General features: G+C 35.3%; 2 protein-coding genes across 2 annotated transcripts; one reads left to right on the top strand and one right to left on the bottom strand.

Moving 5' to 3' along the window:
• Positions 1–2,909: 2,909 nt before the first annotated feature.
• LOC117321779 lies at positions 2,910–6,572 on the top strand. Its single transcript, XM_033876330.1, has 5 exons — positions 2,910–3,187; positions 3,770–3,866; positions 4,334–4,457; positions 5,337–5,629; positions 6,390–6,572. The coding sequence occupies exons 1-4, from the start codon at positions 3,102–3,104 to the stop codon at positions 5,627–5,629; spliced, it is 600 nt and encodes a 199-aa protein (XP_033732221.1). The 5' UTR covers positions 2,910–3,101; the 3' UTR covers positions 6,390–6,572.
• A 2,184-nt stretch (positions 6,573–8,756) lies between these two features.
• LOC117321778 lies at positions 8,757–24,782 on the bottom strand. Its single transcript, XM_033876329.1, has 2 exons — positions 23,803–24,782; positions 8,757–9,911 (listed from the first exon to the last, which is right to left on the bottom strand). The coding sequence occupies exons 1-2, from the start codon at positions 24,210–24,212 to the stop codon at positions 9,845–9,847; spliced, it is 477 nt and encodes a 158-aa protein (XP_033732220.1). The 5' UTR covers positions 24,213–24,782; the 3' UTR covers positions 8,757–9,844.
• Positions 24,783–26,957: the final 2,175 nt, after the last annotated feature.

Here is a 26,957-nt window from a genome sequence, read left to right as displayed (position 1 = left end):
TAGCAAACAAAGATACTTTGTAGTGCATTCTTTATCCAGATCAGTGTAAAAATACCTCTTTAGACCTTCAATTAAGTGTTCATTCCCGTGAGGAAGGCTTTGGATTATGTCCTTTGTCAGAAACATACCAGAATCTCTAAATAATGGTAGTTGCTACTGTTGTATTTTGCTCATCATGCTGGGAGTGGGACAACTGGGTCGCCGGTTGTCAGTATAATGTGACCTGGTGAGGTGTCCTGCTGGGTGTCTTCAGTGGTATGCCTTAGTGAGGTAGCACTATTAAGTCTACATCAGGTACATATACTCATAAGGAGACAAACACGATCGTAGCATAGCACAGTACACTTGCATTTTGCACAAAGAGGAGGCTGTACTTAAACCAAGCCAAACCTCCTTAGACATACCCAACTTTTAAAATTTGAAACGGAAAACGACGGATAGTCTTCAAAATCTGTATTTAGTGTTCTTTATTTCAAAAGAGGGACGCCATGTCGCATGTCTTTTCGGTCACACACCCTTTAACTTTATTAAGGTTGTAGAGTCTATGAAGAATCCATATGGACTGTGACAGGGAATGGATGTAAGGGAGACTTCTCTAATAGGTAAGGTGGACAGACTACTCTTAATGCCCAAGTGCTTACGTTCACATTCGTTCTTTATGCACGTGGACAAATTGAAGGTGCAATCACTGCCATTACTTAAACCAAAAAAGATCGTTTGATGTACATAAAATGATTTTTGAGGTCACCAACGTTAAACTGACTGCTTTGAATTTCGTGGTTGCTCTTAAGAAATTAGTGATTGGCTAGCCAAATAAAAGCTAGTTTGCGATGGCATATTACAGGTTAATCTTAAAGTTTCTGATACGTCCCATAACAGATATTTTAAAAGGCTGATAATACATCAGAAACCTTTGGATGGATTCCATGCATGCAAAGAGCAAAAGCAAACGGAACCCTAGGAGAATCGAGGAATTCTTGCAATACTAGTGGGTCTGCAGATAGAATCTTCTCTGGAAAACAAGTTTACGTTTTGGATTTTTGAAATATCATTGATTATCTCACTAAATTCAGTTCTGACCTAGAAATTTTGAAGAAGAAAGAGAACCTGAGGACTTTGGCAATTTGTGAGGGATATCTGCCCTACTACAAGTGTTGCAATTGAAGTTAATATCGGCTCAACTCCCTGAAGGCCAAGTAAACTTACATGCATGTGGTCAGCCAGTCAGGTGACTGGTGTCAAAAAAATCTTCTTCGACATGTAGCATGATGGAAAACCACATGGGTTAACTGTTTTCAAAATCATTAAATTACATTTCTAAAAAGTCCATGGTCATAATATTTATTCAGTATCATGCTGTGATTACTGTAAGTACTAATTTTGGCGCACCCAAATTTTAGCCCATTATAATTTGGCACTATGATCGCTAAAATAATATTAATGCGAGATAAAGTATGTTTACAATGAACTTCACCAACCGTTACCATATTTGATTAATAAACAACGACTTTAATTCCGAATTACAAGAAACCATTCTGGGATGAAGGTATTCGTATACCAAATTTGAGCAAATTAATGGCCTTCGGACCTTCTTTGAAGGTCACATGGGTCAAACGTGTTAAACCCATGCCTACATATAAATACGAGACTCAAGATAAAGATTTTGGATAGAATGTTGAATGAAGGGCTACGAAGATTGTTCAAAAGTATGACACTGGCCTACTTTCATGGCTACTGAAGACAAATTTTAATTAGATTAATGCCACAGGCGACTCCATTGATGATTGAATCCCAGCATTGAATTTAGCCCGAGTTTTCTCTGGCCCTACCATCCAGACATGGTGTCAGGGCAAGAGGAAACTCAGGGCTACATTGAATTATGCTCCCGATGATGAGGCCATATAAAGTTACCCTTGGTCTTCATGTCGTCATAAATCTGCCCGTCTACTCTTGATCAGATACAGACATAGAACTGTAATTTAGAATGTAGTGTTATACATGTATAATGATAATGTACAGATAAGGTTCTAATTTCATTATGGTTACTTTATTCTTTTCGGAGGTTTGATAATTAAACTTCAAGAAGTTGAATTAAAATTCACACTTAATCGGTTCGACCAAAATTAGAGAGCTTTGGCTGACTCTAGTGGAAACAAAATCATTTTTTTATAAAAATATACTAAAATTGTAGAAACTGTTGATTGAGAGAGCATTGCTGGAGTTTTTTCTTTCTGCGTGTTGGCGGCATTTTCTACAATTGTTGCAGTACTAGACAGTAAGCGACACCTTGCGGATATCCCAGACTGTACTCCTCTACTGTCCATCAGGACGTCGATTGAGTTTAAAGTCAGAGAAGACAAACTTTCCGAGTGCGACTATGATTGTACAGCCAGACCACCTGTCTTCTCTGCACTCACTAAGCGCCAGAGCCAATTATCTACCTCAGTATGGACAGTAGATAGCTTATAGGTGTCGCATCCTTCGCCCAGACCAGGTGAAAGATCACGCAAAGAGTATATTGGCTAATGAAGAAGAAGATACAATATCACAGTGCAGGAGCCTGTTGTTGAGACAATACTAAACTGGCCGTTACAGACCATGAGTAGAACTCCGGCTCTGCAGACGTGGTTGGAAATAGCCTTCTTAAACTCTGCTGTTGTTTAGATATTCTTATTCTTGGCCGATGCCTTGCCGCATCTCTCTTAAATCCTTTCCATGTCTGCAAATGAGAGGAAAGGATGATTGCCATTGGCTTCGAAAGTTTGACGATATCTTAAACTCTGCTCATACCTGTATCAGATAGAAAGTCAAAATCTTTGAGTCTATCATGAATTGCTGAGCCAGAGACAATGCCGTGACGTCACATTTGATAATTATAATTATATGTACTGTTACGTAATATCATGTATGACGTCACGTCATTCCATTGTTGCTAAGTTGCTCAGCCATAAACAAGTAGGAGGTGATTCGCCTCTCCCTTGTTTTTTTTTTGGTTTGAGTTTTTGCCACATGCTGTAATTCACTGATTGCCATCTGCCATTTTTAAAATGGTGGCGTGTATGGACCTACGAGCTTATATGAACATGGGTTAGCTAACAACAATGGAACTTCGCAAGTCATTCCTAATTTATATGGGAATGCTAAGTGCAATTCAACATGGTCCTGCCGTATACAAAGATATTAAATGGTAAGTTCTCTTATTTTCTTTTTTAGAATTGTTTGGGTTTTTTGTTGTTGTTGTAGTTTTGTTGTTGTTTTTTTGTCATAATTCTTTGATATTTTCATTTGTGATAATATTTTTCCAATGCTTCCAAATCACCAGAAACCATTTTATAGTTGAAGAATAAACCCCATGTATGTGTGTATATCACTTATGATGTACGTATACCTCAGTGGCTGTGATTAGCCGACATGCATCACGTGACTGCGAAATAAAACATCATTTTTCCCTGGGCCGCGTGAGACAGGGAAATAAAATATCATATATTATATTCGCATATGCCGCAACGAAATGAGTTTCTTTTAAAAGACACAACACTTCAGCGGGAATAAGCTTAAGTGACGTTTTCTGGGAACCGACAGAGTACTCTTTTAGACCAAATACTTTCGTGTGTTAACATACAAAATCAAAATGCGTGACATTGACCATTGCACGTGTTCAGCTGCCTACCCCAATAACATGATTCGAGCATGATATTGTAAATGCTATGTATCTAACACGAAAGTAAAACAAATTGAACTTTGTATTTTTTATAATTATTGTTTTTAGCGTGGAGCCCGAGCCCGGGTACGTCCTCCAGTTGATTCGGTATTTCACCGCAACAGAAATACAGAAAGAGTGCCCAGCCCCTGAGGATATAGCATGGGTAAATATGTAAACTTAAAAGGTGATAGTTCCTAATCAGTTAACAAAATAAATAAATAAATCCATTGTTAATAAACCCAGAAGACGAAGCAAATCTATTCAGGAGCTATCAAGAGTAGAATATCAAAGGCGGTTAAAAAAATTGAACGCCCTGACGTCACCAACCGGTTTTCCTAAATGCTAGTACTCAAAACGGATCACAGAATGGTCGAATATCACAAAAAGACTAACCATTTTTGAGAAAAAAAAATGTGTTCAAGATATCTTTTGAATATCAAGACAGATTTAATTCACATTCACACGACTTTGCTTGAATTGTGAAACTTGTCCGTTTTGGGAACTGATCCGATTTCGGTACTGTCACCTTAAATATTCTATTTATAAAACTAGGGACTTTTACTGGGTAAAAAATTCTGACCATGAATGGATTTACATGTATTACATTACGCCTTTTATTTTGTATTTAAGAGATTTGGATACGAAGTGATCTGCATCGTTGTCTGCGTTTTGCTAACCCAGATGATAGCATATGCACCATCGATTGGAAACACTGCTCGAAGGAGTTTGTCAAAAGCACGTAATTGGATCAAACGTGAGTACATTGATTTCGAAGAATGTTTATATTTTTATTGTTTATTTGTATAAATAGTCGGTGTCAAATCAGCGCTTAGCTGAAAGAGCATCTGTCGGAACCTCTACACCCAGGGGCTTGTCTAAATCATTCAAATGCTTGTGTGGCAAAGTTCATTTCAACAAAATTATTAAGTGAAACCTGATTTACCGACCACTGACGTTACCGACATTCTGTAACATACGACCGTATCCATCAGAACGGCTCTACTGGTATTGCCGACACTGGCTTCACCGACACGCTGGCTTCACCGACACACTGGCTTCACCGACACATTTAATCGGTCCCATACAGTGTCGGTAAAGTCAGGTTCCACTGTAGTGCGTATCCACTATAATTGTTCTCATAACCATAGTCGATAGACATTGAAATAATTTAGATAAGCCCCTATGCTCTACTCTTGACTCGGTTACTTGTGTATTGTAAGGAAACTTGCGAAACAGTCCGGATGAGGAGGGAGGCAGTGGTAACGCATTCGTGTTTCACCAAAACTTTTCTCTGATCGCACTTGAAAAGGGTGTCGGGATCATCTGGTGACCGAGTACGGCCAATTATATTAGCTACCCCACAATCTCGCTCTCTCGACCTCAAGACAGAGTGAAGAACGTGAGGCGATGGAACGAGGAACGAGATTGACTTTCCTCCCTCATTCCTCCGACCCGGGATCGAGGGAGCGAGGTTGCTAGATGGTACAAACCGGCAACCATAGTCACTTACTTACCCGACCACGTGGTTTTATACGCGTACTCCGGCTTCCTCCTTCAGTAAGACCAATACGTTGATAACTTATTGCCGTCTAAAACCTAAGTACAGTGCCATGTTTTTTTTTATTATGTACAGGGCCATGGCGTTGTCGTTACTGCGGAAGTGCTCCATGTCAGGTCCTTAGAAAATCCACGTCGGATCAATTGGTCCCTCGCAGAGAGGACAGCGGGGATCATTCCGAGCGCTCTAACGCCATGATGCTCTTTAACTGCGGCTTAGAAGTATCAACGCTTCTGTCCAAAGAACTACCACAGGACGATCTGTACTGGGAGAGAAGGTTCTGTCGGACGTTCGAGGAAAAACACTTGTGTTTATTTCCTTTGTGTATCCAGCGTCATATTAACAGCTTGTACCCAGCCCCAAACTAGGTATGTGTGCTGTTACATAAACTAATCTTCACATAAAGGTATTCGCCTCTTCGGTTTGTTTCAACCGAGGACACGATACACGTCAAACTAAAAAGACGAAAGTCCGTCAAAGTGAAAAGACGAAAGCTCTTTAAAGCGAGAAGACGAAAAATATGCTAAATCGAAAGGCTCACGTTTCCCTATCTAATGTGTGTTTATTTTGTTTGCCAGTTTTATTTATTTATTTATCTATTTTTGCACTTTTTACTTTGTTTCTATTCTAAGGTACATTTGTATAATGCAGTTTTCGTTATTTCCGCTTTGACGGGGGTTTCGTATTACCGTTGACGTTTTGTTGTTTAATCGTCTTTTCGGGAACTACAACACGAAAGAGGAAATGACATATAGTAGTCACGAACAAATCAAACGAATTCCAATTAAGCACTCTTCATTAGCGGTTTTCCCTGTTACCGTTTAAATGCCCTACCCGTGGTTAGGTCCTAAAAGTGTCCCCGGAGTATATACTGAACCACCCTCTAACCAATGTGTTATATCATCACGTCAAGGGTTTCTCAATTTCATTCACTGATTTTTCTGCGGAGTTGTTAGGCGGGGGTAGTACAGTTTTTATCAGCCTGTATTTATGTATTACATACTTTACCTTGGTTGTTATGTGTTGCATATTTTTGAACTAGGTTTGCTTTGCATAACATATTTTACCATTGTTGGTATGAATAATTATTTCATATTTAACCAGCATTGTTGTGTTTTGTGTTTTCAGGTTGATTCCTGGTTCTATCCATTGAGAGGTATACCAATGATAATGAGGTTCGTTTATATCGATCCTGATTTCTATGACACATCACGTTTTTGATGCAAAAATGTCGCCATAGTTGTTTTTGTAAGTAATGTATATATATAATAAATATTATCAAATAAAAATGTCAGTGTTACATTAACGAAATAGTGTTAAAATTATTTTCTAAAGATGGAAGCGAATCTGAAATTCTTATTTCAAATAAGCTATCTAATATTTTGAACACCAAATTTCGTCATACTGATACGACATTAATTTTGATAAAGGTTATGGTATGACGTCATGATCCGATGACGTCACAATTGTAACTATGGGAACATGCATTGCAGCCAATATGTATTCAAAACCTATGTACAATTGGTGTATGACACTGTTATGAGAGTAACTTTGTGATGACGCAATGTATTATGTAGGAATAACAAAATATTTCTAGCCGGCTGACTATTTTACGGTTACGCAGATGGTTAATTTACGTGCAGGTTTTCGATCCGTGTTTGACATGCTACAGAGCCAGATACCAGTCGAGGAATTGGGACCATTAAAACCGAAATAAATATTCATCAGATGCAGGTCGTAACGTACTGTTCTACAATTTGGTTTTATTAAAAAAATAAATGCTGTCTGAATCGTACGGCTTCAACAGCCTAGGATTCCATTTCGTGTCGGGTTTATGGGACCAGTATTTTATTTTATTGAAAACCTCCATCATATCACCGACGTTGTGACAACACATTGTTTTTACTCCGTAACGCCATATTTTCTATATTTAATATGAATCCTCTTGTATAACATGCAATTAACACGAATTACACGTACGATGTAGAAAGGTGTCAATCAGAGTTGCTCTAAAATGTCTTAATACATTTTTTATTCAATCTAGAATCAGTCCAAATAGCCAGACCACAGGGGTTAGCAACGATAATGTGCTCTTACGTATGATTTCTTGTTTCTCATTTTATGCCATATAATCGTTGCTAGCCCTTGTGTCCAGACAAAGACATTAGCAGGTTAACATGCAATACTCAATGTATTACTCACAAATAGACGCTGACTGTGTATTTACCAAGGGCGCCTCAGGATAAAAAGTGAGTATGTCAGTCCCCTGACTCAAATTCACACATTTGCCGTTTATCTTTCGCGAAATATTTTGACGGAAAATGTAACAAGTTCGGCTGGTTACAAATTTAATGAACTTGGGCAGTGTGATTGTTTCGTGTCTATGGGACGTGATAGACAAGCTAGCTCAATTTGTGTTGGCCCTGAATTCAGAAATCGAAAACCATTCCCAAACAAATGTCTCATCTGTATTGCAAAATAATTTAGTCCAAAACAAGCGAGACAAACCAGATTGTCACGAATGTGCTGAGTTTAGAAAGGATGGGCTAATGTTATGTATCACAGCGCAATTACAACGTCAACAATTAGGTGTCCATGCATCAGTTATTGCATGCTTAGATAATTACATAAAAACGTCAGACAGACCGATATAAAGGCAGACATGATGCGTGACGTAAATTATTTTTCTATGTGACGCTAACAACTGTTAATCACTTAGATTTCGCGAACTCACCTCTTCAGACGTTTTCGCGAGTACAGGATTTCGCGAACGCTGATCTAGAAATGACTTTGAATTCGCCGATGATGAGCTATTAGGGTCATGGACTCCGCAAGACTCCTATAGCGGTAACCGATAGCATAGCCGCCACCCAAATGTACATGTGGTACTTGCATGAAATTTTTAATACTTAAGCAGTGAACAGTGGTTTTAATGTTGTTATAGTCGATATGGCAGCAAGATGTATGGTGGGCAAATGGCATGGGAACCTGTTAGGGTTTCCATGCTACATTTGCCCACCACACATCTTGCTGCCATATCGACTATAACAACATAAAAACACTGTTCGATATTTATATTTACATTGTCTTACCATTTTCGTCAACTTTGAAAAAAACTAGATCAACACAAAAAAAAAAATCCTGCCTTTTTTAATGTCACATGACCCATTGGGTGTTATAGCCTGAGGCACTGGGTGTTATAGGCGTATGGTGGCAACTGCCTCTTAGCATTGTGTCAATTAGAAAAAGGGGAGCAAATGTAAATATTAGTATTTTAGTACAAATAATCGTGAAGGATTTGAATTCGCACAGTATACCAGGGGTCAGGCATGATCTAATAACAGGAGTTGCTGTTTTATGCCATAACACTTACCCTTCACGGTCTCCATCAAGACCGTGCGGATGACAATATGTGATTAACTACAACAGAAAGTGCAGACTTTGATATCTATGACATAGTTAGAGAGCTTATTGCTTTAAGAGAAACACACATGACAGAATTTCATTCAACTTTATTTAGAATCAGAAATATATATCCAATATTGGGATAATGCTAAATGCATTTTGTATGACTTATCTATAACATACAATAATGTATGATGGATTTTCCAAATGTAAGAAATACAATTATTCACATACAAAAAATACAAGTGTTTGACAGAGCTAGGACACCGCTGTACTGGCTCGCCCTGTAATGCTTTGTATTGAAAGATGTCTTTTGAACGACTCCTTGTATGACCATCAAAAGGTAAACAATGGCCATTGTTTAAAACCATACCTTATCTGTGTCCTTATCCGTGCGTCTCGTTATAAATATTATATTGTTTACCAAATAAAATGTCACTTTATAACATGAAAATGTTCAAACTTTTTTGAACGTATTGATTTTTTACTAGAAATTTCCTTGCTAAAATGGTCGACCCATTATCGTATTTTTGGTGAATTTTCCTCATACCTGGTGAGTCAATGATCACATCCTAGATTTCTTATTCTATTCTTATACGTTTTAACAACATATGCTTAGAAATGATAAATGGTTGACTGTTGAAAAAGCCTTAAAATACCGAGTAAAATTGCACCTCGAATCTAAAATAACCGTTCCGTGCCCAATAGTAGACCGCTTATACAATTAGAACAGGGCACACTACCCTCAGTAAAATGGATGGCATATTTGTATTATGCATTTTATGACACCATGATGGAGAGGGAAGTCTCTCGGATCCTAGTTAGAGATCTTTGATAATACTAAATACAATAACGTTGCTTATCTTCCCTACACAAATGTCCCCGTTCTTTATCCTTATCACATTCGCAGCTTTTATAAGCACTTGGTCGCAATCAAAAATATTGTTGCTGTTTATTATTAACAACACACAATTCAGGCAAAATTCACATTCCGTATGGTTTCCTGGATGTTAAGTAAAATAATTTTATCCATTAGTACTAACATGCAGACAGGAGTGTAAATGCTAGTGTATAAGGTTCACCACAGCGATGATATATCTTTCCTTATGTCATTACTTTTGCTGTTCCGGAAATAGCGGTAACCATGGGAACTTGATCACGTGGTTATCTACTTCCGCTTAAGCCTGTCTGCCATTCGTCAGGACATTTCCCTCACGGTACGAGTAGTTCTCTCTGTTAGCAGACCTGAAATTAAAGACAAAATACGTCAGTACAATAATGAAACTTTTCCCTCAATAAGCGAACAAACGACATAAACTAGGTTTTATTTTGTCAATTTCCTTGTCAAATAAAGCACCAATCACTAGCCATTTTCTTGTTGTATAAACGAAATAGATCAGAGAAGGAAACCTTGCCAGTTCCTCATGTTAGTCAAATTTCTTCATTTTAGCATGTTTTATTTTTGTGACAGCGATTGAGGATCAATGCTGTCAGTTTTACTAAATTATTCACAAAAAAAAAACAAACAAAAACAACAACAACAGAAAACTAAAAATAACCCCCCCCCCCCCCCAAAAAAAACAAACAAAAACAAAGTAAAAAGGAAAAGGTATTAAACTAAAATGCTAAAGTAAAAAAAAGGTATACTCCTTTTTGACATACGAAAATGAACGTTCTCTAATGATAGTTACATTAATATCGAAAACTACAGAAAACAAAACTTTACACTTTTAAGCTTTTAGCTAAATTTATCTGAATAGAACTGAACTGAATACCAGTATAATTCTATATTGAAATGATAAGTGTTTTTTTATACAAGAATGATAACAGTGTAATGATTTATTACTCAAATTAGGAGCAAAATTGACAATTTAACCTTTTAATACATATACACAATTAGATATCTAGTAGTTTTTAATTCAAACTCCGAATGCCCGTTCCTTCTAATGTTTGTTCTTTTTTAGAATCCAAGTGACGTCACTGTTGATTTCCTACAGGGGTTGACCTTTCTTGTTGATTATCGAAATTTTATCGAGTATTGAAAACATGGATCAAAGTACTCCTACGTACCCAAAGATATGGCAATGTGTTGAGAGTTTGTGAACGGCTGGATAGATTAAATGAATTGCATATCAAATTCAGGTCACGAACATTGCCATATGTTGCTTTTACAATAGACTTTGCGTAGGAGTAATTTACCACGTAAACAAAAACATAAAATATATTGCCAATCTGCCCCGCCCACTAGCGTATCTCCTTTACTAACCTTAGAGCAGACAATGTTTTTTATCATTCATAATTAATCAATGAGCGCTAAGGAACATCAAATTTCTCCATGAAGGAGTATGAAGGTAACCGTAACCAGTGCAATACCAATTGTTACTGTTAATGATATACCTATGTATACATGGTATATCTAAAGAAAATTGCATACATCTCATGTCTTTTTCTTTTGTTGAATTGAGGTTGGTTTGTTTCGGGTAAATATGTTGAAGTTTTGTCGCTATAATCTTTTAGTCATGCTTCAAAGACTTTTTATGCATGGACACTTATGTTGTTTTGATAAATATTTAATTATCTGACATTATTCTGTATGAGTGCTTAACTATGATTCATATATCTTACCTTTGTCATAAGGGAAATTAGCAAATACATTATTATTTAATCATGAGACTTTCTTTTGTGTTTTTTATTGTGGTCATTGTATGGAACTCCTGGCTATTTTATCCGTATCATCGTTCTGTACACATTTCCTTTTTGATCAACCATTCTGCTTCAATGCGCTAATTTATTCCAATATTGCTATACTACTTTTGACTTAGAATTAGCAGTATATAGGGTCTCGATATTGTGTCAAAGCCGGCTCGGGAGTCCACAACACCGTAATATAATGAAATATGCATACATGTTGGACTCCATGTTTCGTTATCTCTTTAATTGATAAAAATATGAACATCTCTCGGTGGTTCATATGGCATTACACTTCAAACGAAAGTGTCTGTCGACCGACAATAACTTATTTTATCCTGCAAATGTCATGTCTAATCTTGAGCAGTCAACATTTTATAGTAGCATACTTCAATATGAATCCATTGTTTTGGTAATTTTATTAACTACACGCCCACGACCTTACACTAGGTTTTGCTCATTTCTTTGATATAAAACTCATTGTCGGCGAGACTGTACGATTTAATATATCAATAATCATTTCTGCAAATGGAAAGGTTAAACACGAATGTGTGACATAATACAAATTGATATCGGTATTAGCTGACAGTTTATCTGGCAGGTAGTATTTCTGCTTTGTGTTGCCAAAATCCTTCATTGGAATCTGCCCCAGACATCGTCAGTATTACTAATTTGTTTTGTCCAAACTTCGCTGTAACAAGTATATAGACATGGCCTCCGAAAATTGCATCCAAAAGCATGACGTTTGATTACTTCCATGTTTCAATTCAATCGGAACACCTTGCCGAGCTCTCCAACAAGTGAGGAGAGAAATGCTGTTTTGATTGGTTCCGATTGCACACCAACCTTTCCTTGATCCTATGGCCACAAGTGACAACTTCAAAATTTGCCAAGCCCTGATCTTAGACTATCGCAGAGCAAAGGGAGCGATGACCGACTGGCAATATGATTCATCCTTGTAGCAATGTAACACTCGAAGGTGCTATACTTTAATCTCTTTTCTATTTTATGATAACTGACGCCCAGGGGCCTCACAGAGCCGTCGTCATCAGACGTTTTATATCAACTTAAAAGCGATATATATATGTATAATTGAAGTTTTAATTCAATGGTATGATAATCGTATGTTTATTCAGTCTTACCGTATCCTTGTTTGATGCTTTACATTATGATGTTTTGCCGTAAAATAGCCAGGGTGGTCGGATGGGGCAGTGGTAACGCACTTCCTTTAACCTATGCGGCCGGGGTTCGATTCCTCGATCGGACGTGAAACGGTATAGTGTCACCTTCCCGATCATGTTGGTTTTTCCTGGGAACTCAGGGTTTTTCTCACACTAAGACCCTTCGCCCGCTTCTATACGGACCAATAAACTTGATTGATATAAGTTGATATGACTTGTTTCGCAATTGTTGTAAAATGAATAAAATATACATTTTAAACCAGCCTTTTGTTCTCCAATACGTCACCAACGAAGAACATGGTCATGAACAGTTGGTAAGAATAAGAATATCATTATTTATTTTGTATTTAGCTCTTTAATATCAAATATCACACTTTATACCTTCACTTGTTAATGAAAATTGATACCACATAAAAGTGGGGAAATCTAGCGAGATGACAAGAAGGGTATACTTTATTAGCTATCTGTCACTGTAAACATGACTCCTCGGCTTCCTAATCCCCATCCCCCAAAATGTCTGTCTTCTGTCGACACAAATAACTCGCTTTCGTGGTCAAGGTTTCATTTCATGATCAACTAAGTGAAAGGAGTTATAAATCCGTTAAGTCGTCATTCAAAGAATATATAAAACAAATCTTTTTTTTATATATTTCATTTCAAATGTTCAGATATTTAACGAATCTTTAGTTAGAGGTTATACTATGTACATGATTGGTTTCTATTTGTTACAAACCTCTTGTGGCCACTAATTGATTGATGCTATAATGACTAGTATCTCTGTTTGTCACAATATTTAAGTCTCTTCCTAAATAAAAATGGAACGCAACGGGTAATCTTCTCATTTTTCTAGATCTAATTTGAGGAAGGTCACCCATTAATTAGAACAGCAGGGCAACTGGGTCAGCTACCATACGTCAGTCTATCGACAAGGTACACTTATCAGGATCAGGATCTGGGATTGGTATTCACAAGGTATAATGAAATAAGATTAATTCTCGGATTTAAATTGATTCTTGGATTCAGTAAGAAAATTATCATGAAGTTAAGATGAAGGACAACCCGAATAGAAAATAGAAAATAGAAAATAATGTACATGTTGTTGATTAAAAAAATCTCTAAAGTCCCGATTCGATTGACGTTTCTGAACAAGATATTTGAATGGTTCTTTAGAGTTAAACTTCAACCTGAGAGACGACATATGTTATAGCACACATAGGCAAAATGTCTTCAAGTCAGATTTAGGTAAAATTCAGGTCATCTGAACATTTTCAGGTCGAGTTGACATGAAAAGAGCAGAATAGTAAATTCTGAATTTGACCTGAAAAAAGTGAAGGTCAAATTCAAGTCACGTTCAGGTCTAATTCAGGTCTAATGAAGTCATTTTTTTCAGGTCAAATTTACCTCAAGACATTTTGCCTATATACCGGATTCATTTAAGTTAAATCAAGGCATGCGGTGTCCGTGATACATTTATATTGCAAAAACATTCTGCGGTTGTTTATGTACTAATATATTCTATATTGGTATTAATTATACTATACTAATACTATTAATGAATACATGTACAATCGTTGATATTTTACATATACAAATGATAAATACATTCGTTGATATTTTACTTGAACAAATAATGAAAACATTTGTTGACATTTTACTAATACAAATAAATTCATTCGTTGATATTTTACTAACACTTATAATAAATACATTCATAGATATATTTTACTCATACAAAATGTTTGGCGGTTCTTTACTAACATTCAGTGGTATTTGAAAATGCAAACAGATCCGTTTTGATTTTACGCTGCAAAACTTTTGGTGAAAATCTACTGTTTTGTGGTACTTTCTATATTTCGTTATGATAATGCGTTCTGTGGAAATTTCATTTCATTGTACTTGATGGACAAGTTCCATGGTGCTTTAATCATTCACTCTGAGGACATAGTACAACAAACTGTCGGCAGTTCAGTGCTAATTGTTTGACTAAATATATATATACATGTGCATTTTCTTGGATACCTGAGCAATATTGCTACAAATCAAAATGTGAAAATATACCTTAATGATTGACTAAACAATAGTAGAATTGATTACCAAACCATGTGGACATCTTGCGCTGAGGAGTTAGTGAGTACGACATATCCATATTCAGCACTTTTCCCAAAGCGCTCATCGCGTACGGCCATATTTAGATTTTTCTTTATGGTTTGTTTAAATATGAATGAGGTTACTGACAGACACAGTAACCGTATTACGGGTACAGAAAACAATAGATATCGGGTAGCATTAGAATAGAGAGGATAACGCGAGTCGGCAGATGGCATTAACAGGCAAATATATTAAAATCCAGCAGATATGAGTAATATGTAAAGGAGCTCCTGAGAAAGAGGACGGGTTGAGAGGTGTTGGGAGAGCTTTGTAGGGGTTGGGATGAGATTCAATCGGATGGAGCATACGGAAACAATCAAAAGCCGGTTAGGTCGTTGTTTCACGTACATACGGAAACAACCAAAAGCCGGATAAGGTCGTTGTTTCACGTTACATAAGAAGCCAGTGCGAGAGGTTAACCGCTAACGCCAATCATTGCTTACTCAGCGGTGTTAATTACATTTTTTCAGGATTGCTCGAAAACCGCATATATCCTCATTTTGTCTGTAATCTGACTGCGCAAAAAGCTAACTCTACCAACAGTTAACCTCGAACATTTCTGTAAGCTTCCATTAATCAGACTCACAAATCTCATTTGGCCAACAATTTTGTGTTTAACTATCGTTTTCATGAGAAATATAATTAAAAGTCAAGAAGAAATGTTTTTGTTTATTATATGTTCCTTGTTTTTTAATTATAAAAGGTTGTTGGAATACTTAAGAGTCAGATTATAAATACTGGTGGCGCAAACATATAACTAAGGTGATTGTGACAATTAAGATAACAAAACTCATTTTCTTCAATCAATAAAAATTATGAAGCAAATATATCAATAAGAGATAAAGTCAAGAGAGGAACGTGAATTATTTTTTAAAAGGCTTATTTCAAATACCAAGACCAGACTATTTCAATATCTAACATTCCAAAGGAACAAGATTTGGAAAGCGTCACAATATTCAATATAAGTCTATGTAATTTGTATGAGTCTTATTAATTATATGGCTGGGGTTTTATTCCCTTATGCCTTAAAGTCCCTGCAGACATCAATTATACAAACAACGTAAACAAAAAATATTGCAGGTAATTTCTGCGTTTGACATATTGGTGTTATTGAACTGGAAACGTATCTGCTATAATTGTTGGCTATGGAACCTAAGACCATATCACTCAAAAGCAATAATTGTTTAACAATGACAGATTAATTACATTTTAATGAAAAGTTATCCGCTTTAGATACTGGGCCGATTAGGTACTCTTTCCTTGCATATTGTATGTCGTACAGTATGTCACAGCGGGTCACTCGTAAAAAGCATAGTGTGTGCACGTAATGTTTACTTTTACTCATATTCCTTCCTAACCTTGTATAGAATACAGATGATGTCGCTTTTGTTGCACAGTATTTCATTATTTGATGTGTAAAATTGACACTTTTCAAATTTTGTTATTCTTATGAAATACTGTAAATCACGTATAATTCATGTGAGATTTATTTTCGCGTTAATACGTGGGGAGAGTCAATCGCGAATTCAAATCCTTCACAATTATTTGAACGAAAATACAACCTTTGGATGGCGACCAAGCTATCGGTATAGAAATCTTGCAGAGTCCATGACTGTCACCATTTACGAGTTAAACAAATCTTGATCAGCGTTCGCGAGCTCATGAATTCGCGAATATATTTGAATGGGTAAGTTCGCTAAATAAAGTATTAGCGAAATGTAATTAACAGTACACAATTATAGGATTGGGATATGAGATTATACATATTTTACTGAGCACGAAGACCGTAGGTTTTTAGTTGTGAAATCAACTATGGGATGAAATATAGTGTATCCATTATCTATAACAGGGTCTGGTGAGTCCATATATCAACCCATACATCCATAACGAGAAAAATCCAATCCAATTAGACATTATATATGTTCATAAAAGATTTAGGATTGGTAAAAACGACAGTTTAAATCCTATGTCAACACATTAATACAAATGTAATGACAGGATAACCTCCCTTGGGAACGTCAGTTCCGGTCTGAACTCTACCGTTAGTAATTTATTACATTTGTTGATTGAACTGTTATTTTTAGCTAGGTACAGCGTTGGTATACAATGTACGTACATGTCCTTCATTTGATGTTTAAAGAGACATAATGATGGCGGAGGCCAGTCATTGTGGGGAGTGTATTTGTGACTCAAGGAAAATTACATCCGGGCTTTCTGTTTCATGTCTATTCAAAATTATTTACTCTCGTTTTGAAATGGGTACAACACAAACTGAAAACTACCAAAAGCAAGCAGGAATCAAATTTTGACTATAAATATTAAGCTTCATTAATTTGAAACAGGAAAGCATCATCATAAAACTGATTATCCGTGTCGGCTATGTTTTCATTAACTAGTTTTGTCAAAGACTATTTTTCGACAAAGTATGAAAACGGAATGTGTACCGCTGAAAACATCTCTATGTTATGCCAATTTGCATTTATAAATACAATGTAGGTATTTATTGTTAGACATACCTTCTCACCCACTTTATTTCATATTGATGAATATCGACAGTTTTTCTTAAATGACTTGCAATGTAAGATATAACCAACTTCGCATTGTTTTTCATTAATCATCACTTGAGGATACATCAAATTGTTAAGAAAAAGATTATTCAACGTTTCATCCATTCCGACATAGATGCTTTGTCATCTTTTATGCATACAACACCAACACATGTTGCTCAGCTTCATAACTTGACTGTTTGACAGTTACGGTGGTATCTAACGTTTAAATACTGTATAATGTTGACTATAATATCAATTATTACATATTTTTTCCGTTGCGTGGATTTATATTAAATATATAATTTATCGTTATCATTTGTTTTTCAAATCCAGCTTTACATTTAATTCAATCAAACAATCGAAGCAATTAAAGATGAATGTAAGAATAAGAAAATTCTTCCCTTGGGAGTAAGTTGTATTATGCAATTGTGTAAGTTTATATCATTTAATAAATATGGGATAATAGAACACAGATGGTGTCGATTGCGTTACATATTATTTCATTTGTAAAATTGACACTTTTCAAATTTTATTATTTTTATATTCATTTTCGCGTTAATACGCGAAGAGAGTCAATCGCGAACTCAAATCCATCGCGATTATTTGTACGACAATAAAACCTTTGGATGGCGACCAAGCTGTCAGTTACCGATAAAGGAATCTTGTAGAGAGTCAGAGTTGTAATTCATAAAAAATGACTTCACGGAAGACACATAAGTCGATAAACACTTTAAACCATGAATTTAGCAACAGCCACACGCCGAACTTTAAGTAATCCTGACCTAATACATGTTCAATCAATTACGTACGTTCATGTTATGGAACAGAAGTCGGTGTCCAATTACAATTTCATGTAGATATTTGATTTCTGACAGACGTAATTCAGTTCAGGTACGAAATACCTGAAGCGGCAAAAACGATATCACTGTCGGTATTACCTTTGATTGGTATAATAAATTGTCTGTTAGGAATTTCATTTTAGGAACTCGTATCAATCGGAATACGTCAAAATACATGCAGGTACAAATTAAGACAACTTCTATGAATAACATACGATAATTTTATCCTCTGTTCATGTTTATGTTATAACTCCGACTGGAAATTGATTCGTTTTAATATATCAAGATCTTGCATGAGTGGCTATGTCATATGGATATATTAAACGAGTACAATAATTTGATATGCCACGAGACTTTAGACGAGTTCAATAGATTCCATATAACATAGCCATTAGTGTAAGATTATGTTGATATTTATGATAATATACTAGGGTAATAGAAAACTTTACTTCTATCATTTCCGTCCTTTGCAAATCATTGCGGTTAATAATGAGGTTATTTTAAACAAAACACTTCTAGGAGTATAATGAAATTGCCGTAAGCATGCACAAAATAATTTGAGGGTTCATCCAAAACGACCAATGCTCTGCCGTATTATCTATTGTTGTATATCCCGTGTCTTAACACTAAATGTACTTATATTGTCTTGTTGCATGATCTAGACTGACGTAACCTATGCTTACATTATCCATACTCCCATTAGACACATTTACATTATCCTACTCATATTTAAATTATCTGTACTCACAAGATCCGTAATCACATTATTTGTTATCACAATATCCCTACTTATAAACTCACATTATAAATGTCTACATTATCCGTACTTATATAACCAATGCTTACATAATCCATACTTATGTAATCCATGTTTTCATTATCCATACTTATGTAATCCATGCTTACATTATACTCACTTATGCAATCCATGCTTAAATTATCTAAACTTATAAATTCCATGCTTACATTATCCGTACTTATGTTATCCATGTTTTCATTATCCGTACTACTATAATCCATGCTTACATTATCCCAACTTATATAAACCTTGCTTACATAATCCGTACTAATATAACCCAGGCTTACATTATCCATACTTATATACTCCATGCTTACAGTATCCGTACTTATATACTCCATGCTTACATTATCCGTACTTATATACTCCATGCTTACATTATCCATACTTATATACTCCATGCTTACATTATCCGTACTTATGTTATCCATGTTTTCATTATCCGTACTACTATAATCCATGCTTACATTATCCCAACTTATATAAACCTTGCTTACATAATCCGTACTTATATACTCCATGCTTACATTATCCGTACTTATATAATCCATGCTTACAGTTTCTGTATTTATATAACCCAGGCTTACATTATCCATACTTATATACTCCATGCTTACATTATCCATACTTATATACTCCATGCTTACAGTATCCGTACTTATATACTCCATGCTTACATTATCCGTACTTATATAATCCATGTTTACATTATCCGTACTTATATACTCCATGCTTACATTATCCGTACTTATATACTCCATGCTTACATTATCCGTACTTATATACTCCATGCTTACATTATCCGTACTTATATACTCCATGCTTACATTATCCGTACTTATATAATCCATGCTTACATTATCCATACTTATATAATCCATGCTTACATTATCCATACTTATGTAACCCTTGCTTACATTATCCGTACTTATATAATCCATGCTTACATTATCCGTACTTATATAATCCATGTTTACATTATCCGTACTTATATAATCCATGTTTACATTATCCGTACTTATATAATCCATGTTTACATTATCCGTACTTATATAACCCATACTTACATTATCCGTACTTATATAATCCATGCCTACATTATTCGTGTTATCCATACTCACATCACATCTCATACTTTACATTATTAATCATTTACTTCACTTTCACCTCATCCATACTCACATAATATATACACAAATGATCCATTCTTACTTGATTGTGTTAATAAAGACCTGGAATAGCTTAATACTTATATGAATGCATGATTTAATGAAGATAAGGTTGTTAAAAGACACATTTGTATTACAAGAAAAGACATCTTAATGGTGCGAATGAAAAACTGATGTTGGATTCCATTGTACTCGTCGACATGATAATCCATCAGCTAACAGAGCGCCATTCGTTCAAATAAATCGGCCTAGGACCTGAGTAGCGAGGTGATAAAACGGTTATTGAAAGCCGAGGGACAGATAAGGCCGAATATTAACTCCACTGGCTACTGCTTAATGCACCTTCAGCCCAAAAGTGATGTGTACATTACAGGTATCAATCCCTAAAAAGAGTTGATCATTACCTTTACATTTGTTGTCGGCCCACTCAAAGCATTATCTCATAAAAGGTCATTTGTGAAGATTACGACCAAATCAGCATTATAAAATATCTTTTGGTATCACTCAGAATTTTCAGTATCTTTGGTTGACATTATTGAATGTTGTCGGTTGTATTTGGTTAATCGTTGAAAACTCTAGTTTAAGTTTTCATTATCCTTTTCTTTTGTATATTTCCGTAGCAAACTTGCAAGGAAGGCTTATATTGTCAACATATTCATTATTTAAGAAATATTTCTACCACAATACCCTGTGTTATTCAACTCTCAGACCATCAGTTAATCATTACAGCTGTTGATTAACAATCTGTTTATACCACACGTGGTATAAACTCTGTACGCATTTTGATTGGCTAACACGGTGAACTTTGACCCAAGCTGCAATTGTTATTGACGTCATCAATAATCTAATGACGTCACATCACCGGGTCCCGGACGTCACCGGTACACTTTATTTGCATACGCAAAATTATACTTGACCACGTTTCCCTTTGATTCAAGCCGATATTATTGTGGTAGAAACAGGCCACACGACTCGAAATTGTTGGATATGGAATTTATTTCACACTCGTAAGTTATTTTTCAAAAGTTGCAAAAAACACTCGCTAAAGCTCGTGTCTTTTGTAACTTTTAAAAAATAACTTGTGTGAAATACATTCCATATCCAACAACCACTCGTTGTGTAACCTCTATATATCCACACTTATTTTACCGTACCAGTGTTATTTTATCATATGTGCTTCTTTTATTGTTTGATATCACTGGTAGCATTTTAGAACGTTTGATGTTTGTTATATGATTTTATATTTGTGGAACTTAGTTTAACCAAACAATATAGATAGTGATATACTGGTATGTATAACTGCCTCTTAAATAAATATTGATCTCAAAGTTACCTGTCTCTGTCATTGTATTGCCGATTAGTTTTGTTATGAGAATTGATGTAATACACTGTTTCACTTTCGGAGCACCTCATTCACATCATGCCATTTATATGGTTTACTTCATATTTCGTTTTACTTTCGGTACTCATCAGTTCTCGTTAGTTATTGGCCGTCTGCATTGCCATTTCTTTTTAGACTGAATAACTTGCATCAGTACCATTGATATTTTTGAAGCGAAGTCTAGCGGAGTGTTGAAAAGTTACGGCAGGTAATTCAGTCCGTTTCTATGGAACTGTATGCTGATTTTATAGGTATTTTATTAAGCTTTTCAGTAGTACACTACATACGTCAAATATACGTATGTCTATATCCCGTTTTACGTTCATTCCTGTGTTCTTTTTGATGTCAGTTTCTCTCGCTCTATCATACTATATATAAACCGAATACGGCAACTGATACGGTGGAATCTATCAAAGCAGAAGGATGAACTGTAGACGATTGCATTACAAACCAAAGTTTCCTTAGCGACAACCGTAGGTCCCTTTATAACCAGCCAGGTAAGTCCTAATATAGAATGTCTCAGTCATGATATGATATAGGTAATTGTTCTCTATATAGACATGCCATTTAGTTAACTGTTTGACTAACCAGGTACATTGTAATACCTAGACATAAAGGTAAGTTTTCGTATATGATTGGTAATACACCAGCTTAAAAGTTGACTTTGATTTTATATTTATATAAATATGCGACATTAACAATGACAATAAAAAACATATATTGGAATTAGCTAGTGTTTTCGACTGATTAAATCTCTATTCCAACAGTGCGCTGGCGGTGTTGCACTTCTATGGAACCAGCACTCTTCAGAATGGATGGGTGAGGATCACTTCTGAGTGTCCGATCAGGTACATATACTGTATATAATATAATTACTGGGATATTGTCATGGGATAGATACAGGTGAGAACTACATATATCAACAACTCATATATAGGTATACTTGAATGTTCAACACTACAGTCTGGAGGAAGTCTAAAAGAATTGTACAAATAACATACGGAATACTAGCACCTTTAAATAGTAATGAATAGTGTTATGCCGTAACATGAAACTGCATCATACAGCTATTTTTTTCTTTATATCACTGATACCAGGTATCAAACTTATCAAAAGGGAAATGAGAAATGGGTTAAGGATATGTTATAAGATACAAAGTGAAGTGAATTAGCATGAAAATTTGAAATCGGACAATTCAAACAGAATTAAACTCAGAATGCACGGTAACGGCAAATGCTGGGGAAAAAAGTCAAGTAAGATAGAATACCATCCAGCAATTCCAACGGAGTTTTCTTGCTTCAAAAACGTGACATTAAATACAGATAAGTTAATTAATACCGTACTTAATTACCAGATAATCAATATAAACCAAGAGTAACGTAATCGGGTTTAGACTCCTTTAAACCCTAGTATTACAGATGAGACCTAGAAGGACGAAGATTTGACTCTACTGTATCTAACGCTGCGTAATGAAGACTTATAACACTGTATATGTTTATATCTTATATGTCTTTTGTATGATACTTAGACAATTAATTAATTTCATTACATTATACCCTACATTATTAATTGGACTAGTGATGACTAGTATGAAATGAAAAGTAAATGCATAATCATGTGACGATAAAGGAAAATTAACTTGATTTTCACGAACCCTACTGGTATATAAATAAATGCCACACAATTGATTTATACACTTTTTCTCGCATGTTTTGATATAATTTGAAAAACAGATTCAAAACTTATTCATTACATTTTCGAAATGAAATTACCACGTTCTAATACAGTAGATAGTGTTACTCTTGCTAACGTGGTTTCTACTCAAACATAGGGATATCGTTGTTATTATGTTATGTCCCCATTGCATGGGACATGTCAATCATTCACATACATGTCTCGGCGGTATTGTCGGTTAGCACTCTACTAGTTAGTAAACATATGGATTTGTATCAATAGATAACTACTATACAGAGACACTATCAATACTCTCATTAACTTAACTGCATACACACATCAAATTTGATTTATGTTCATATTACAGAAAAAATGGTAATTGTAAAAACAAATCCTGATCGAAGTGTATATTGAAATAGTATTACCAGTTAGGTAGCTCTACTTAAATTAACACGCGTTTGAAATGAAAATCATCACAAGATTCATCGTTCACATTTCTCAAGCGTGAAAGAAATAGCAATACTGACTTCTTTTCACATTAATATCGTTTAAATTCACGTTGGAAATAAAATGTCTACTTGTCATTAATGGACCATGCTAAAAAGACGGAGTTCATTTTAAGTGAACATGTTAAATTGATAGCACAAAGTTACTTTCAATTGACAATCGATATTATTTGTATATATACTTATTTAAAGATGTTCTTACCTCGCTTCGTTTAAATTATGAAGAAGCCAGCGAATGAAAACTCGAACATTCTCCAGACGTTTAGGTTCCACCGGAAGTTGGTCTGATTCTTGTAAAATCTGTTTCTGTTTGTACAGCATGTCTTCGAGGTTTTCCGCATCAAAAGCATCATTGTTTTCAATATCGCTAAAGTCATTATTTAAATAATTCTTCTGGGAATTTGATGATGGATTTTCTGAAATGTCTGAATATGATGTTCTCTTTCCAGCAAAGTGGAAGCCATTGCATCCGCACAAATTCCCCCCTCTTCCACGATTGCAGCTAATTTTACAAAATCTTTCCAGAAATTTTCCATTACCTGCCGCCGCAAAACACGTGAATACTAACACGAGAAAAACTATCTGTTCACCATGTCTGTACTCGTAAGCCATTTTGTTGTAAGAGTTTTATCCAGGTATATAATCCGGAACTTGTACTGCTACAACTACTTTAAACGTAAGATTTGTTTGCCAAACCCTGGGCAAACAATGATATTTAGTTACACCTGTCAGATATACTTTAAAATTTCCAATCCAGATCAGTTGTTTTTGATGGACCTGAACAGAGGTATATTGTCAAATCCCTGTCCTTCAAAGGATAATACACCTCCGTGTATAAGTTATCGACCGAAATTAAACTCTTAAATTAGACTTAAATATTATCTGCGTACAAGTTTGTTATCAAAACATGAAAGCGACACGGGTTAAATTCCACTGTATCTACGCACTATAACGTAAAGGGAACACACACGAGGTACTAACGAATAGGTCCGCTTCAGTGACAATGCGTAGTCGCTCAAAATTCAGATGTGAAGACCGTCTCTCGCCAATGGTCCTGCGCAGTAATATGAAGCAATCGTCTACAACTATAGGTATATATATATGATGATCATCAAGCCGCGGATAGGCAGATATCGCCCATCCTTTTGATGGGGGTTCCGGCTAGCAATTTAATGACGGAGACCAGCCGCTTCGGTCATGACACCAGCGTAGTAATCCCCTTCTGCTTGCAATAAACCGCCTCTTAAGATTCATTTGACCAGATCCGTGGTAAATAATTAATCTTAACAATGAGAGAAATTTAAAAGAAACAAGGTTAATTTAATATATTTCCGGAATGAATCTTTATATTACAGACATGAAGGATTATAGAAGTTTATCATCTATGGAATAATTCATGATCAAGCAAAAGACATCTAATTTCCGGCACAGGACGACCGGCAGCTATGATGAATTTTGACGAGGGATAATAAGCCACGCCCTATAATTTGATGGTTGTGGTAATGGTTCTCATGGGATGCGCATGCGTTCTGCTTACGAACAATACGTGGAGAAAAATATGTTCATATATTTGAAAAATAGACATTCTCGTCTAGTGAATAGCAGTACATTACAATATACTTGATTACATTCTCTTTGTCATTCCATATTGTAAAAATTATAATCCTACGTGCGACTGTGGGCTGGTTATGTATAACGATGAATAGCAATGTCAGTTTACACCCCACTATACCTAGAGTATGTGACCTTAGACATAGAAAATTGACACGAAAACATCACAATAACGGCGTCGATAATAAAATGATCTCTATTGTCTTCGAAAATAAAAAAAAATGTATCAATATTAAAAAGAACTATTATTATAATGATCTTTGAACAGTAACCTGTTTAAAATCCGATTTTCCATTACACTACATTATGTAATGATAGCTCGGGCTTAATTGGATTACGTTATAACGTAGAGTAATGAGAGATTTTCATTAGATTGCTCGAACAGATTTGATATGTTGTACATCAATAAATAAATACGTTCAAGGAAATAGTTCAAATGTGTTCAGTGCCTGAATGTTGATCAGTTGTATAATTAGTAAATGATGACATTATTACCTGAACGTGTTGTGTATAGACATATCTATTGTATGTTTAAGTAAAAAGTATATATCTATCACGAAAAAAAACATATAAATGTCAAGTTAAAGACTAATTTTCTCATAAAAATAGATACATATTTTTAATACAATTTACATAAGAAATATACAGTACATTTTTATTCACTTTCAATATAATTTTATCATATAAACACATACATTTTTGAGAACGAAATTTTGTTAATTTTTTTCTTTATAAAATGAATAAGTAAATAGTTTATTTATTAACTTTGATAAAACCGCAAAAATATAATTCATTGAAAAAGCCAATTATACAGTACACTGTAAGTAAACTGTTTTGTGTGAGATTGTATGAATGGTCGTCATTCGCAAATAGAGCCTATCATATACTGTAAATCTACATATATAAGCGGTAATAATATTTTAGCGATCTTATTCTTTTTGTGTGTCTATATAGTGTTCTATAGGCCAGGTGTGCAGATTCAGTATCGTGATAACCTGTTTTAATTCGGTTATGAGTTTTTTGTGTACGCCAAATCAAGTATATGATAAGAATTAAAACAGAGATATCAGCCACTCCCACGGAATGAGATATCCATGTAATTCTCTGATACACAATCAAGTCGTATATTAGATAATCTCTAATGAATTATCATAATGCTCATTCTTTGATCCCATACACCCACTGTGACATTCCTACATGCTCACAGCCATGTTTTAAAACAGACAACATTACATTTGTATATGGCCTTTGGCTGTAGATCCCCATAGAAATGAGTCGTATCGGGTCTCAATTTACCTAATTACACGCATGCATACATTCTGTTTGTCTGTAGCGTCATTCTATGCATTGATCATATTTAGAACCTGTAAAAAGGGAATAATTTAAACGAACCCTGGTCTCATTTGGAAATATTTTATTTCCTTGTGCGAATTGAAGTCAGTCATGTTTGGTGCTTTTAGATTGGCCTAGTGGTTGTTGTGGCGTAACCCGGATTCGAACTAGATTTGCATTCCGCTTACCCCCCCCCCCCCCCCCCCCCCGGAACACCCATTTCAAAGGTCTCCACGCATCATGTAAATCTATATTTTTGTTTAGATCTTATGTCGATGTTCTCTGTTGCACCCCCTACCCCCTCCCTCCCCACATAACATACTGAGAATTATTCTAATATTTCACTTCTTCGTGGTAATCGTATATCTCATGTTCGAGTAACATTCGCGAATCAGCAAGGTCCAACACAGTAAG

This window comes from Pecten maximus, chromosome 2 (assembly GCF_902652985.1).
Source record: "Pecten maximus chromosome 2, xPecMax1.1, whole genome shotgun sequence".
In the NCBI taxonomy this organism is placed as follows: Eukaryota; Metazoa; Mollusca; class Bivalvia; order Pectinida; family Pectinidae; genus Pecten; species Pecten maximus.
The sequence above is the reverse complement of the archived record's forward strand: the minus strand, read 5'-3'. Positions and strand labels throughout refer to the sequence as shown.